We start from the raw sequence: 15,726 nt of genomic DNA, 5'->3' as shown, positions 1-15,726 counted from the left end.
ACGCCTGCAACTCAGCACTGCGTGGAAGTGCAACAAGGAAAAACCAGGGAAGAAGAAATTAGAAATATGTGAAATTTGCTGACGTAGAAGGATATTAAAACTAAATGACTCCATAAAACACGAAGTGAAGATGGTTCAGATGGCTTTAAGCACTATGGGACTTAACATCTGAGGTTATCAGTCCCCTAGGCTTAGAACTACTTAAACCTAACTAACCTAAGGACATCACACACACATCCATGCCCGAGGCAGGATTCGAACCTGTGACCGTAGCAGCAGCGCTGTTCCGGACTGAAGAGCCTAGAACGGCTCGGTCACAGCAGCCGGCACGAAGTGAAGAAATAGTGGAAAGAGTGAGCGAGAAAGTCAAAATGCATCGCAGAAGAAGGGAGAGATTAGCACGATAACTGCTTCTGCTTGAAGGTACATTTAACTCGACATTGGTGGCGGCAGCAGAGGGGAAATATCGTATGCAGAACAAAGTCGAGAATACGTAAAGCAGTTTATACAAGGTGTTGGATGTATTAGGTATGTGATGACAGTCAGATTAACATAGGATAGCCAGAAATGAGGAACGGCTTCAAGCCAGTCGAAAGAATGATGACTTAAAAAAATGTCAGAAGTTTGTATTTGCAACATCATGGATTCATTTCCAAGCGGTGATACGCAGCAAGGGTGCAACTCGTGATAGCTTTCAAGTTATCAGCGCAGACACGAGAGATTGCCTGGGGTGTCGAGGGCGTGGGGGGGGGGGGGGGGGGGAGACATGGCGCTGTCTCGTCGCAATTCGCATGCAATTTAACCAGCCCCCCCTCAGGACAAGCTGCTGACGCAGCCTTATATTACGCTGCACGTGCCTCACTTTCATTTTCCAGTAAATGCGCGCTAGCGTCTTGAGATACGAATATATTGAAAAGCGGCCGTTTCAGACGTTGCGTCTGTGTATCTACATAGAGCTATAAAAACAATTCAGACCTAGTAATGCAACATTCATATAAAGTACCATCACAAACCGTGATGGAAAATTAAATGAAGCACTTTGCAGTAAAACTATAACCTTAGGAGACGTTCGGTTTTGTCAGCGACTCGCAACAGATTGGAAGAAGGAATTCTAGTGATTAAAGCAATGTCTACGGTAAGGATACTGGAGACGGAGTCAAAGTTCGGTTTGACAAGGATAGGGTAAATGGGGCTTTTTTTCTTTTCGCTTAGTTCCACGCATCAGAATGTGTAAAGAACAAATTTATATTCTGTAATGTGTATTAAATATGGTTGTTATTATTTTGTTACATGTGTAGGGGTGGACGAAAGTATGGAAACATCAAAAACACGACAGAATACGGTGCCGGAGAAACAGCTTCCTGTCATCTTGGAATGGATAATTGCAGGTCCTGTGTGGTTTTCATGCCATGTTTCCTGGAAAACAGTGCCAAGTTCAGGTAACTATGATGGAAGTGGGTTGCAATCACGCTCTTTTCTCTCCAAAGTAGATCACAAAGGATCAATAACATTGAGATCTGGTGACTGTAGTGACCTGGGATATGCGACAATTTACGCTCGGGCTCACAAAACCAGTCCTGGACGATGCGAGACGTGTCAACAGAGGCTGTCATCTTGGAACACAGTAACATCATCATTGGGGAACAAGAGGCCAAGTCATCATCATTGGGGAAAAAAATTGTACCGTGGGATGGACCTGAGCAACAATACCTTCACGTAGCTGTCAGTATGTGTAAGCTGCAACAGCATACGCATCCCACTTTGAGCCGGTTTCTGTAAAGTTCTGCCGGCCAGTGTGGCCGTGCGGTTCTAGACGCTTCAGTTTGGAACCGCGTGACCGCTACGGTCGCAGGTTCGAATCCTTCCTCGGGCATGGATGTGTGTGATGTCCCTAGGTTAGTTACGTTTAAGTAGTTCTAAGTTCTAGGGGACTGATGACCTCAGAAGTTAAGTTCCATAGTGCTCAGAGCCATTTGAACCATTTGTTAAGTTCTACTCGGTTCCCCGAACTACAGTTTCTCGCCTATCTTATTCCCTTTACGTTCTTTCATATATGTATACAAGACTGAACAGCCTACGACACTTTAAACGGACATTTACTTTGTAAAATGTCCATGAGATACCAGGGAGTATCCTGAAATAAATAAATTCCTTGCTGCCGGTGGCTTTGTAACGGGGTTTCCTGCTACATACATCTAACGCACACTGTTTTGAATCAGTTGACAGGCCATCGTGGGTAAGCGTCACTTAAGTCGGAGTGCTTGTTTTCGTTAGGTGCTATTTCACAGTTCGGCGAATTTGATTTCATTTCTTCCATGTCCTAGAAACGGTCACCTTTTATGTCTCTTTTTCAGTCTTAGTAATGGGAGTACTTCACAAGAGGCAGTCCGGCGAATAGAATATGTACGGAACTATTATCGTAAAATGTATTCTCATTTGCGAGTATGACCAATCATCAGCTGTGTAATGGAATGATTACAGTGAAAATTTGGGCCGGATCGGTACTGGAAGCAGGGTTTCCCGCTTATCGCGAGCGGTCACCTTACCAGTAGGCTATCCGAGCACGACTCACGACCACAACCTAAACTTCCATATATCGTCAACAATATGTCTACAACCTGCACTCGTACAGTCATTATTTATAGTCCCGTACATGGGAGACGTTTTAATTGAACGACAGTTGCGTGGTGTCGCCGGATAAATTCGATATTGCAGTGCCTGTGTTGTTCAGAAATACGATGCAGTATTCAGAGGTACTATGCAGTGGTCCTTCGAACATGCTTGGATGTCTGAAGGACGACACGGCACTGAAATATCGTATCGAAACTATTATTATTTTTTGCATATGCCTGAGACTGAATGCTTTGTGTCTACGCGCGTTGTAGGGATGAGCGGGACAATGCTTCGATCCCCACAATACAGACCGTTATGGTCGCAATTCCTCACACGCTAGTTTTAGCACTTGTAAATAGAAATGCTCCTTCAAGTTGGAAAACCAAACCAACATTGGTTTCACGAATGTTCTCACTTGTTTTCTTTCTACGGGATGATGAAGCAATACTCCACTCACTCCATAGTTGTTTGGTTTCTGCGTCATTCCCATAATACTCCTATCGCCTATTGTCATTTTGACTAAAACTTAGTAATAGCACGTTGTTTTGGCGTTTATGAAACTGAAAATTTCCCAAACTCGTGAAACAACACTTACAAAAACAATCTTCTTGCATGACGTGCGCTTCGACACAGATGACTCTTGGTCAATCGATTCAGAACAGTGCATAGCAATGGGACGTAGCGGATTACCTCCCCATCGCTCGCAGAAAATGAATTTGAGTTATTTGGTCCCTCTCTCGTACTTTCTCACATTACGATTGCCTACAAAGATCAACTACGGTGCGACGTTCGAAAATGTGCAAGAATTTCGTTGAAGGTATGGTCATAACTGGACGCTGGACAGCACAACAGCGTGCGCATTATGCTATTGTAGTTTAATTAAAAGCACACCCTTTTTCTCCTGGTAGCTCTGAATTATAGTGGAAATCAGCAGGAGAAACCTAACTAATCTACAACGGCAATAGCAGCGAGATGTTTACCATCTGTGTCGGATATTTATTTTCAGTGTATACACAAAAATGTTAATGCAGAATAAAAAAAGTGACATATAATAATATTGTTAATAAGACTCAGTTAAACATCGTTAGTCGAATAGAAACAAATGAAGTAATTGGGTCTGGCAGTTATACCAGTTACGTTTTTAATATTTACCTGTTAGCTTCGCAAAATATCCTTCTCGCCCAGGACTCGTTAAAGTTTCCCAGTATTATACGAACATCCTTCTCTTTCAGCTTTGCTAGGGCAGACGTGACTTCGTTTCCAAAGCTTTGTGTTTCTTCTACTTGAAATCCAATAGTATCTAAGTCGGCCACCAAGCGGTTGTGAGCCTGCAAAAGAAAACATGCATTTATAAGTACAGATGTTCCGCTGCGTGTTGAATAGCAAATACCTTAAAGTTTCAGGCATGATGATGATAATGATGATAATATAATTTGTTTTGCACCGTCGGCGTTGTGGTTTTAGCACTCAAATTAGTTAGAGACAAGTTTTCTTACAAAAGAATAAAGAACCTAGAGTTTTTCCATTAACATTAACAATAGGTTTCTTCCGAAAGTGCACGTCATCATGTATAAAAAGAGCAAACATCGATAGTGGAGAAACAAAACTAGTGAATAAGCTAAAATAGGATGATATGCTTTATGCAGACGGCGCCAAACTGACCGGAGATATTTAAAGACCATCACGGTTATCTAGATAAGTCTCTGAGTGAACGAAAAATGTACAATTTTCTGCTATTTTAGTTCACACGTATCAGCAACAAAAGTATAAGTCAGGAAATGAGCGCTAGGATAAATTCTGGGCTCCCATGTTTCCGTTCTGGGCTAGATCTTAATGAATATATTTTGCTGTTGCCCTCCTCAGGCCTGTTCATAGTGTCACGTTTGCAACGTATCGAGTAGATGAGTCATTCTGCTGTGTACTGTAGTGTTATGTTGTGTTTGTAGCCTACTTCTCTCGAATAGCACCAAGGGAACCGCCCCAACACGACGGACGGATTACCACCAACAGATTCGCATGCATGCTCTCACACCATAAGACTCCGCGGTGATATTTGAAGTTTAATCCAGAATATTGTTGCAAATTCCCTCGACTAGGAAGTTATACTCTCTCTCCTCCTCTTGTCGGCCAAAGACTGAACGTGAACATTCCTTCCAATACCAGGATTGAAATTGGCTGCCTCTGACCGCCGCCGTATAAGGGTGCATTAGCGTATTAAACAACGGAGGCATATCTCGATCATTGTCCGCCCCCGGTAGTTGAGTGTTCAGCGCGACAGGCTGCCAATCCCAAGGGCCCGCGTTCGATTTCCGGCTGGGCCGGAGATTTTCTCCGCTCAGGCACTGGGTGTTGTGTTGTCCTAATCATCATTTCATCCCCGTCGACGCGCTAGTCGCCGAATTGAGGTCAAATCGAAAGACTTGCACCCGGCAAACGGTCTATACCCGACGGGAGGCCCTAGACACACAAAATTTTCATTTTTACATCTCGATCATCAAAAGATGCCACAATATGTCAATACAGACTACTTGACACATATAATACTACGTCATTTTTAAATGCAGTCCGTGTGGTTCTGTTACAGTTATAACCACTGATAAAAGGTCATACAACATCACAGTCAATGATAATCATATGGCATCCGACACAAACTGTGGACAGTTCTGTAAAGCACATGATTTGTTACGAGACCCACTATTCACAATCACAGGTTGTATTCGATTATTCAAGACACATTACTATCTATGTTGAATAAAATGGATTGACATATTATAATACTTAACATGATGATCTCGGAATTCTAAGGTGGTAGTAAAAAAAAAAAAATTCAGTCAGCAGCTTATTTTGGGGACTATAAGGTTCTTTGACTATAGGATGAGCTACCAGCTCTATAACACTTAGAATCTCCTAATCAAAAATCTTATATGCCGTCCTAATAATTAATAGAATCAAGTAAAACGTAAAAAACGTGCAATACACTTGTTTTGTGCTAAACTAAAATAGAAGGCTGGGCTCTAATCAGATTTACAACTGTTTTCTCGCCGGAATTCAAAATGTCCTAAAATGTGGCGTATTGAATTGAGTACGCCTCTCGTACCATAAACGGAAGATTCTCCTCGCCAGAGTAAAAATCCGTGTGTCAGAAGACGTAAATGAAGTACCACTTGATATAGTCTCTGTCAGTGGAAGGAGGAATGCCACTTCTGGACAGTTATTTACAATGATCACAGCTTATTAAATCTGACTTCTAGGCACTCAGGCTCACATGGGTGCATGAACGTCTAACACATTAACGACGTAACATATTGCAGCGTGATAAAATAGGTTACCACAATGTTTCTACCAACAGTTTCTTTCTCTACTTTGTCAGTTTCCTTGCTGCTTAGATTCCAGTTGTCTAGCGGAAAGCTTTTTCTTGCTTTTGTACCTAGTGATATCTGTTGAATCGCTATAAAATTGGAGCAAATTTATTATTTTGCCAGAAGTATCCGGTCGCCTCTTAGTGTACATTAAAATGGGGTGTGTCCACCATTCGCCCTTATGATGGCTTGAACTCTGCTGGCGACACTTTAAAAAATGAGGTGCCTGAACGTCTGTGGAGGAATGGCAGTCCATTGTTTCTCAACGGCCGAAACCAAAGAAAACAGTGATGGTGGACTCTGGGATCTAGAACGAAGTCGACGTTCTAACTCATCCCAAAGGTGTTCCCTTGCGCCCCGGTCTGGACTCTGGGACGGTTAGTCCATTTCAGGAATGATATTTTCCGCAAACCATTCCCTCACAGTAAAAATCATCCTCTCCGAACTCATCCTCTACTGTACGCAGTTCACAGTGCTGTAAAATCCGTTCATATCCTTCCACATGTAGCGTTTTCTTAAACGCAATAAGGAGACCACACCCCCAACCACCTCCTGCGTATTTGAATGTTGGTGCTACACATAACGGGTAACGTTCTCCAAATATTCGCTAAACCGAAAACCCTCCATCGGATTGCCACAGGGTACAACGTGATTCGTACTCCAAATAAGTAGTTTCTAGTCATCCACTGTCCAGTGGCGCTGCTGTTCACACCACCTCAAGTGTTGCCCGGCACTGACGGCAGAAATGTGAGGATTATGAGGACCTGCTCGACCACTGTATGACATTGTTTTTGAATCCTATGCACATTCGCTGTGCTAACTGGCCTGATGGTAGCACTCTGAAACTCACTGGTGATTCTTTCCGCTGACTTTTGAGGTGTTTTACAACCACCCTCCGCCATGCTAACAGTCCCTGTCCGTCAGTATGGGAAGTCTGCCGGGTCTTGGTTCCGCTGTGTTCGTTCCTTGGTGTGTCCACTTTATAATCACGTCACCAACGATCCCCTTGGGCAGTTCTAGAAGGTTTGAAGTATGTCAGATGGATTTATTACTCAGGTGGCACAGAATGACTAGTCCACGTTCGAAGCTGCTGATGTTACTGCTTTTCTACGGACAACAGAATACTCCCCACCTCATTTTATAATGGTGAATCCGCCTCTCGTGAAATCTCGTGGTCAGTTCTGGCTTAGATGGGGTGTCAGGATACTTTTGACGAGATGGTGTCGTTTTTGCCTGTTTCCTACATCTTGTCGCTAACACGCTTCAAAATGTTGAATGCTTTGAGGGACCGTGCTTCCAGAGCAGATCATATTATTCAAGGCAGCTAGGTTCGATTCCCGGCGGGGTCAGGGATTTTCTCTGCCTCGTGATGACTGGGTGTTGCGTGATGTCCTTAGGTTAGTTAGGTTTAAGTAGTTCTAAGTTCTAGGGGACTTATGACCATAGATGTTAAGTCCCATAGTGCTCAGAGCCATTTGAACCATTTGAACCAAGGCAGCTAGGTAAATTTATAATCGATGATGAAGCACAGAAGCCTCACTGACTGCCTAAAATTTAAGAGTGTTCCTCATCCTTAGGTGATAAAAAATGCGACAAAAGCTGTTAACAAAAAGAATGCATAAAGATTTTTCAGACTATAATGCTTTCTTCGAATATTCTTCCCGTCTCTCAATAGTTAGTTGCAATTGTTATGTGATGGCAGGCAGGCTGAGGGAAGAGCAGAAAATCTAAAATGATGCACAAATAAAGAACACTGATAGCGACTTTTTAGCATGAACTTTATAATATGTGTAACAATTTAAAAAAACAATCACAGTTACAACCCTGTCTTTTCATTCAGATACCCAATATCTAAAATAACGTATAGAGAGGAAGAGAGGACGATACCGTTACATCGATGAAGTTTTATTTTGTCTGTTTCCTTAAATTTCTGCCAAGGCGGAGGTATTGATAGAGGGGTTTATAATTCCCTCCAGCAATTTCGAAACATGCATCGTCTGCACTTGGATCGTTCTTTAAAACGCAGCTGAAGAGCGATTTATGTGCTATGTGTAGAGTAGCAAAACTACTGTATGCAACCGCAGACTATCATACTCACATCAAAAAAGTTTTGCATCATCCCGGTTCCCAGAACTCCTGAAGATAGACGTTGACTGTGGATATTGTATCACAGACACAGTCCCCTTTCACTGTTCAGAGATGTCACTAAACCCGCCCAAAGATGTAAACAACCATGCATCAGCAGCGTCTATTAGATGGAGGGGGTCCGACAGCCGGTCAGTTCTAGTTATTCTACCAGGAAGAAGGTGAAAAGGTGTTAGCATGTGGACTTAATGTGCTGTTCCAGTCTCTTCTGTACCTAAGATCCATCACCGTTCCCTTTGGATCCCTACGTAATTCGGTGCTCTCCGATACACACGATCGAACAGCGAAGGAGTGGTACTCAAGCGTCAACTTTAGGTTACAATATCTACGGATGTAATTAACATTTTACAATGCAACAAACGGCACTGATTACGTATTTGTTTATATGTTCAGATGTGCTAACAAAACTAACGTGGATCCATTTAAAAAAACGTAGGTTTGTGTTAAAAAACATACTTCCGTGCATTTTTGTATGGTTTGTATTAACCAATTACACTAGCCCCTCTCCTCACGTTCGGTCTGTGGAATCGGGTCGTCAGTATTTGATGTGGTTTACGAAATATATCCAGCGGTAATGTTAGGTGACTCACCCTATATATATATATATATATATATATATATATATATATATATATATATATATATATATATATATATATATATATATATGCGTGTGGTAAGAGTGAGATTTGAACACAGATCTTTCTGGACCGTTCACTGCTTTATTTTCTTCAGCAAACCTTTTCATGCTTGATCTGTATTCAGTTTTTGATAGACTACCACTGCGCCATCTTACCACTAAATCCTAAGGGGGGGGTGGGGTGCACAACCTTCCCTGAAACACCCTTAGGAGGTTTCCAAACTGTTTTGACACCCTACACATATAAACAGAATACCATTCACCGCTGATTAATCAGTCATTATACTGGTATATGATAATCGTCATACCTAACGGTTGCTAATGTAGCAGTAATGCCGCAAGTCCTCGGTTATACTTGCGAGCTCGTGTGTACTCGCTCTCATTCCTACGCTAGTATGGTTCACTTTTATCAGACAGGACACAAGCGACGAATTTACGGTTATAAATGGGCAATGGCCGAGACACGCGCGTCGAGTGTCCGAGCGTGCGGAGAAGATGAGCTCGGAGATGACTTCATAAGAGGCGAGATGAAAGCGAGTGCCCGGAGCTTATTTCCGATCTCCGCTTCCTGCCCGGCAACCTCGCTGGCCGCCGTCACACGCAGCTCTCTCTTGCTGAGGCGACCTCCGCAGCCCAGGGTCAATGGACGCCACGAGGACGCCGTCGTCAGAGGCTGTATGAGTTTTTGATAAATAAGGTATGATGTTAATACCGCTGCATTTTTGATTCCACGACCGCCGAAATACTTGTTCTTCGAATTGGTATCCCGTTAGGTCCAGTGGACTTTCCTCTATTGAGTGATTCCAGTTGCTTTTCTATTCCTTGGACACTTATTTCGATGTCAGCCATTTTTTCGTTTGTGCGAGGATTTAGAGAAGGAACTGCAGTGCGGTCTTCCTCTGTGAAACAGCTTTGGAAAAAGGTGTTTAGTATTTCAGCTTTACGCGTGTCATCCTCTGTTTCAATGCCATCATCATCCCGGAGTGTCTGGATATGCTGTTTCGAGCCACTTACTGATTTAACGTAAGACCAGAACTTCCTAGGATTTTCTGTCAAGTCGGTACATAGAATTTTACTTTCGAACTCACTGAACGCTTCACGCATAGCCCTCCTTACGCTAACTTTGACATCGTTTAGCTTCTGTTTGTCTGAGAGGTTTTGGCTGCGTTTAAACTTGGAGTGAAGCTCTCCTCTATAAAAGTCAACATGGATTCCCCAGAGATTTTGCGAAACTCAGCTAGTTCTGAAACTTCCTGGCAGATTAAAACTGTGTGCCTGACCGAGACTCGAACTCGGGACGTTTGCCTTTCGCGGGCAAGTGGTCTACCAACTGAGCTACCCAAGCACCACTCACGCCCCGTCCTCACACCTTTACTTCTGCCACTTGCTCGCGAAAGGCAAAGGTCCCGAGTTCGAGTTTCGGTCCGGCACACAGTTTTCATCTGCCAGGAAGTTTCATATCAGCGCACACTCCGCTGCAGAGTGAAAACCTCGCTCTGGAATCAGCTAGTTCCGTTTCTCCATCAGATCCACAGCGCTGTAGTCAACGGTGCGCGTTCCTTGATTTCAGAAAGGCATTTTCACCGTCCCGCACTGCCATTTACTGAATAAAATACGAACTTATCGATTATCGGACCAGATTTGCAACTGGATACAAGAATTCCTTCCAGACAGAGTTCAACACGTCGCTCTTAATGGAACAAAATCGGCAGATGTGAAGGTAATTTCCGGAGTACCGAAAGTAAATGTGATAGGGGCGTTCTTTTTACAGTGTACATAAATGACCTAACAGAAAGCGTCTGAAGCTCTTTAAGACTGTTCGCAAATGATGCGGATGTATTTAAGATAGTAGCAATGCCAGAAGACTTTATCATTTGAAGAAGGACCTACAGAGAATTAATGAAAGATGTAGGCTCTGGCAGTTGACACTGAAAGTAAATAGATATAACACATTGCGCATACGTAGGAAAAGAAATCCACTTCTGAACAACTATACTAATGATGACAAATTGCTGTAAACATTATGTACCGTAAAATACTTAGGAGTAAACATCTAGAGCTACCTTAGTGGAATGACCACATAAAACAGCAGGAAAAGCAGATACTAGACTGAGAGTCATAGGAAGAATCTTAAGAAAATGTAACTCATCCACGAAGGGAGTGGTTTAAAGGCGCTTGTTCCACCGATTCCTCAGTGTTGTTCATCAATCTTGGATCCTTACCTGGTAGAACTGATAGAAGATACAGAGAACATCCAACGAAGAGCGGCGTGTTTCGTCAAGGTATCGTTTAGTCGGCGCGAGAGCGTTACAGAGATCCCCAACAAACTCCGTTTGGCAAACGCCACGAGAGAGGTGTTGTGCATCTCGGAGAGATTTACTACTGAAATTTCGAAAGAGTACTTTCCGGAAAGAGTAGGAATACATGTTACTTCCTTCCACATACATCTCACGAAATGGGCGTAATGAGAAAATACCAGCAATTAGAGTTAACACGTAGGTCTACCAACAATCATTCTTCCCAGGCGCCATTCGAGAGTGGAACAGGGGAGGTGGATCAGAAAGTGGTTCTAGAAGTACACTCAGCCAGTTGGCTTGCAGAGTGTTTACGAATATGCGGATGTAGAGCGAAAGGATCTCGCATTGAACCATTGGGGTACTAGGTCTCATTATCTCAGGGCATGTGATTTTATTTGTTGGGAGTTTGTGAAGGATTTCGACTATGTATTTCCTCTTCCAGCGAAGTTTGGGCGAGCCTCAACACCGCACAGCAACGACGGTAATGGAGACACCGTTGCAAATGTATAAGACGAATCTGATTATCGTCTGTATGTTTGTAGTGCGTCCGGTGGAGTGCAGATTCAGCATCTGTGAAACTTAAATGGAAACTCTGATGCCAAATGTAACTACAGAAAGTTCCCCTAAGTTTATGTGCACGCATGTGAAAGATTTACTCATGTAAAATCGGATGACTCTTTCGACAATGAAAACTTCGTAGTTACATGTGTAAGTTTAAATTCACCTCAAGTTTCTGTCTTCATTCATGTAGAAGATTAATTCTGTGTATAATCCCTGTACTTATTGCAAGCGTACATAATTACAACGTAAACATTTTTTATTTTATAGATTATTGTAATTTTGACCTGTGAGTGGTTTCATATTTTCCAGGTGAAGCTATTTCCGGTTTCCTGTGGTCTCTAAGTAAGCTCCATGGCATTTTATACATGGGCTATTCACTCTGAATGACCTGTTTTCATTTTAGCTCAGTATCTGGTACTTGCAAATATCTCTTGCTTCAGAGGACTCTATTGACACACGGTCAACACGGATTTAGGAAACATGGTTCTTGTGAAACACAACTAGATCTTTACTCACACGAAGAGTTGAGTGGTATTGATAAGGGATTTCAAAGGGATTCCGTATTTCTGGATTTGCGGAAGGCTTTTGACACTGTGCCGCACAATAGGCTTATAGTGAAATTGCTTATGGAATATCGTCTCAGTTATGTGACTGGATTCGTGATTTCCTGTCTCAAACGTCACAGTTCGTAGTAACTGACGGAAAGTCATCGAGTAAAATAGAAATGATTTCTGGTGTTCCCCAAGGTACTGTTATAGGCCCTTTGCTGTTCCTTGTCCATATAGACGATTTGGGAGACAATCTGAGCAGCCGTCTTAGGTTGTTTGCAGTTGATGCTGTCGTTTATCGACTAGTAAGACGATCAGAAGATCAAAAGAAATTGCAAAACTATTTAGAAAAAAAATCTATGTGGTGCGAAAATTGGCAATTTACCCTAAATAACGAAAAGTGTGAGGTCATCGACATGAGTGCTAAAACGAATCCGTTAAACTTCGGTTACACGATAAATAAGTCAGATCTAACAGCCGCAACGTCAACTAAACACTTGTCCGATTACGGACAACTTAAAATGGAAGGAATACATAGAAAATATTGTGGGGAAGGCTAACCAAAGACTGCGTTATTGGCAGGACACTCAGAAAATGTAACAGATCTACTAAAGAGACTGCCTACACTACGCTTCTCCGCCCTCTTTTAGAATACTTTTGCGCGATTGGGGATTGAAGATAGGATTGACGGAGCACATCGAAAAAAGTTCAAAGAAGGGCAGCACGTTTTGTATTATCGCGAAATAGGGGAGAGAGTGTCACTGAAATGATACAGGATTTGAGGTGGACATCATTAAAACAAAGGCGTTTTTCTTTGCGACGGTATCTTCTCATCAAATTTCAATCACCAACTTTTTTCCTCCGAATGCGAAAATATTTTTTTATACGCCGACTTACATAGCGAGAAACAATCACCATGATAAAATAAGTGAAATCAGAGCTTCCATGGAGCGATATAGGTGTTCGTTCTTTGTGCGAGCTATACGAGATGGGAATAATAGAGAATTGTGAAGGTGGTTCGATTAACCCTCTGTCAGGTACTTAAATGTGATTTGCAGAGTATCCATGTAGATTTAGATGTCCCTTGCATCGATGTGAAATTCGATTCTTCCAGGTTGCACTTTTTGTATTTTGGAGAGAACAGTTCCCCCACTGTCTTGATAGATTCTTATATTTTGGTATTTAGAGTGCCGTTTCTTGCGCTCCTGATGAATATCAAAATATATGTCAAGCTTATGTTCGTCTTCAAGTGATATTCCTTACTGTCTTACAGTTTTATCACTCTCTATAATTGTTTCTTTCAGCAGGATAAACAGCCGACATGAGATTTGACTTCTTTTCATACATTTGATATAGTATCCAGAGTCTCCCAACTAATTACTCATTTTTGTCTAAATATGCGCTTGCATAATTTCTCGAAATTATTTTGAATATCGTGTGTCTGTAAATTTGCATTTGCGCACTCACTCCCAACATTCTAGAATAAAATCATACGCTATTAGCCATTATGTTAGCTTGAACACTATTCATTGTCTGTTGAAAATGGTGGTATATAAGAACAGAGGTGATTTCTCCAATTTTTGACCGGGAGAAATATGATGCATTGTCAGCTTAGTGAAAAATACGGTCTCAGTGTTGCAAGCGATGGATAGGTCGTATATGGAGGAATTACTGAAGTGGGCCATGGGAACATAGACCATTATAGCACGTAAGTATCACATCTTCAGTCACTAGCTTTGTGTATTATCAGCAGACTCCATAATTTATTGAAACTGATAACACACAATTTTTCCCTATGTGGAAAACTTCATAAGTGTCACTGCCAGTCCTGTACAAAAGTGTACCAGGAAACTGGAGATTTTGGAAACTGCAGTATAAACGCTTTCCACGGATCGGCGTGCTGTTCGACTTTCCAGGAACTTCGTGCTGCCCAGAGTAAATGTCGCAGCCAGCTGTCTGCCGGAGCTTTATTGCTTCACGGCAAAGCGAATTTCACACCGCTCACGAAACTCAAGTTCCACGCTGACTCGTTTCGCTGGCAGCAATTGGATCATCCCAGTTAGACGTCACACAGTGCTTCTAATATCTGTTACGTCTGCCTGCTACTAATCTGATTGTCAAATTGGTTACTAACGGAGAATTAAATGGAACGGTTCAAGAATTGTATCCCCAAGTACTGCCCTTAAATGACGAGGATGGAGAGCAACCATTAGCACGTTACGACAAACCTTAAGATATAAACAGAAAAATTCTATAGAAGGTGATAAAGGTATAGTGAAATTAAGAAAAATTAATAACCCAAAAATGTTTCGTAACAATTTTTAAACTGGTTGAGAAATAGAACAACAATCATAATCAAAATCGTGCTTGCCATACTGCACGTTTTTCACTTGTCACAAAAAACGCAACTTACGGAGGTTGGAGGGAAACTTGAATTCAATTGTAGTATCTTTAATAACTTATCTACAATGCTCGGTTTCCAAGTAGCGACTCCCGAAGTAACTCATTTTGCTATTTCATATTAAGACAACGAGGGAAATAGCACGAGATTAATACGCTGGACCAGCATTCTGAAGGAGTGGAATCTCAATCCTTCACCGACCATTCTCACTCAGGTTTTCCCAGTTTCCCTAATTATGTAATGCGATTACGTGACTAGCTGTTTTGATATGACCACAGAAAATTCCTTCCCTCATCGGTAACCAACCAACTAGTGCTCCTAGATGAGGAAAAATCGTTAATATCTATTTAACCTTCTTTCCTTCCCTTCCCTTCCCTTCAAATAAAGAGCTACTCTTATAACATCGATTACCACGTTTACTGACATGTCTTACCAGTCTGTTCTCCAATCCCTTTGCAATTTTTTCGGGCAGCTTATACCTGTTCCCGATATCTACACCCATTTTCGTATTTATCGTTCCTATTCAAATGAGCGTTTGGCGTCATTGGCCGGGAGGCCCCTTGCGGGGCAGGTCCGGCCGCCTTGGTGCAGGTCTTATTACATTCGACGCCACATTGGGCGACGTGCGCACCGGATGGGGATGAAATGATGATGGAGACAGCACAACACCCAGTCCCTGAGCGGAGAAAATCTCCGACCCAGCCGGGAATCGAAACCGGACTCGTAGGACAGCAATCCGTCACGCTGACCACTCAGCTATCGGGGCGGACGTCATTCCTATTTAGAAAGGGGAAAGTGAAATTATGATCGTATATAATATTTGCAAGAGAATGTTATTTGTTCTGTAAGTTTGTCTTAATTTCTGATTAACAACGTTGTGGGCCTAGTAAGTACACTGCATGAACTTTTACTCCTCATTGTTATGCTGTACGTAAGACACGACATAGTAGAACAAGAATCTTTTGCCTGATAATAGATGACCATGTACGCCTTCGCAAGAGAATAAGATTTAATGGCGTGGTCGTAGATGGGTGGTATAGGCAAAGACCGAAGAGACTGTTAATTTAAATTTGATTCGATATGGCACAACTAAGTAATATCAGTGATTGTATGCAGTGTTTTTTATTTGTAAATTTATGAATGTCCATCTTATTGTATGAAC

General features: G+C 42.2%; 1 protein-coding gene across 1 annotated transcript in view; it reads right to left on the bottom strand.

The window, feature by feature from the left end:
* LOC126470713 (gamma-aminobutyric acid type B receptor subunit 2) overlaps positions 1 to 15,066 on the bottom strand; it is a gene marked incomplete at its 3' end in the record, with an annotated part of 200,555 nt that extends 185,489 nt beyond the window's left edge. Inside the window, exons 1-2 of the mRNA XM_050098714.1 lie at positions 14,998 to 15,066; positions 3,766 to 3,941 (exon numbers count right to left, since the gene is read on the bottom strand). Of these exons, the coding sequence (XP_049954671.1) occupies positions 3,766 to 3,941; positions 14,998 to 15,066 (245 nt within the window). The remainder of the gene's footprint in view (positions 1 to 3,765; positions 3,942 to 14,997) is intronic.
* Positions 15,067 to 15,726: the final 660 nt, after the last annotated feature.

This window comes from Schistocerca serialis, chromosome 3, assembly GCF_023864345.2.
Source record: "Schistocerca serialis cubense isolate TAMUIC-IGC-003099 chromosome 3, iqSchSeri2.2, whole genome shotgun sequence".
Lineage (NCBI taxonomy): Eukaryota > Metazoa > Arthropoda > Insecta > Orthoptera > Acrididae > Schistocerca > Schistocerca serialis.
Note: the sequence above shows the minus strand (reverse complement) of the source record. Positions and strands in the feature narration are given on the sequence as shown.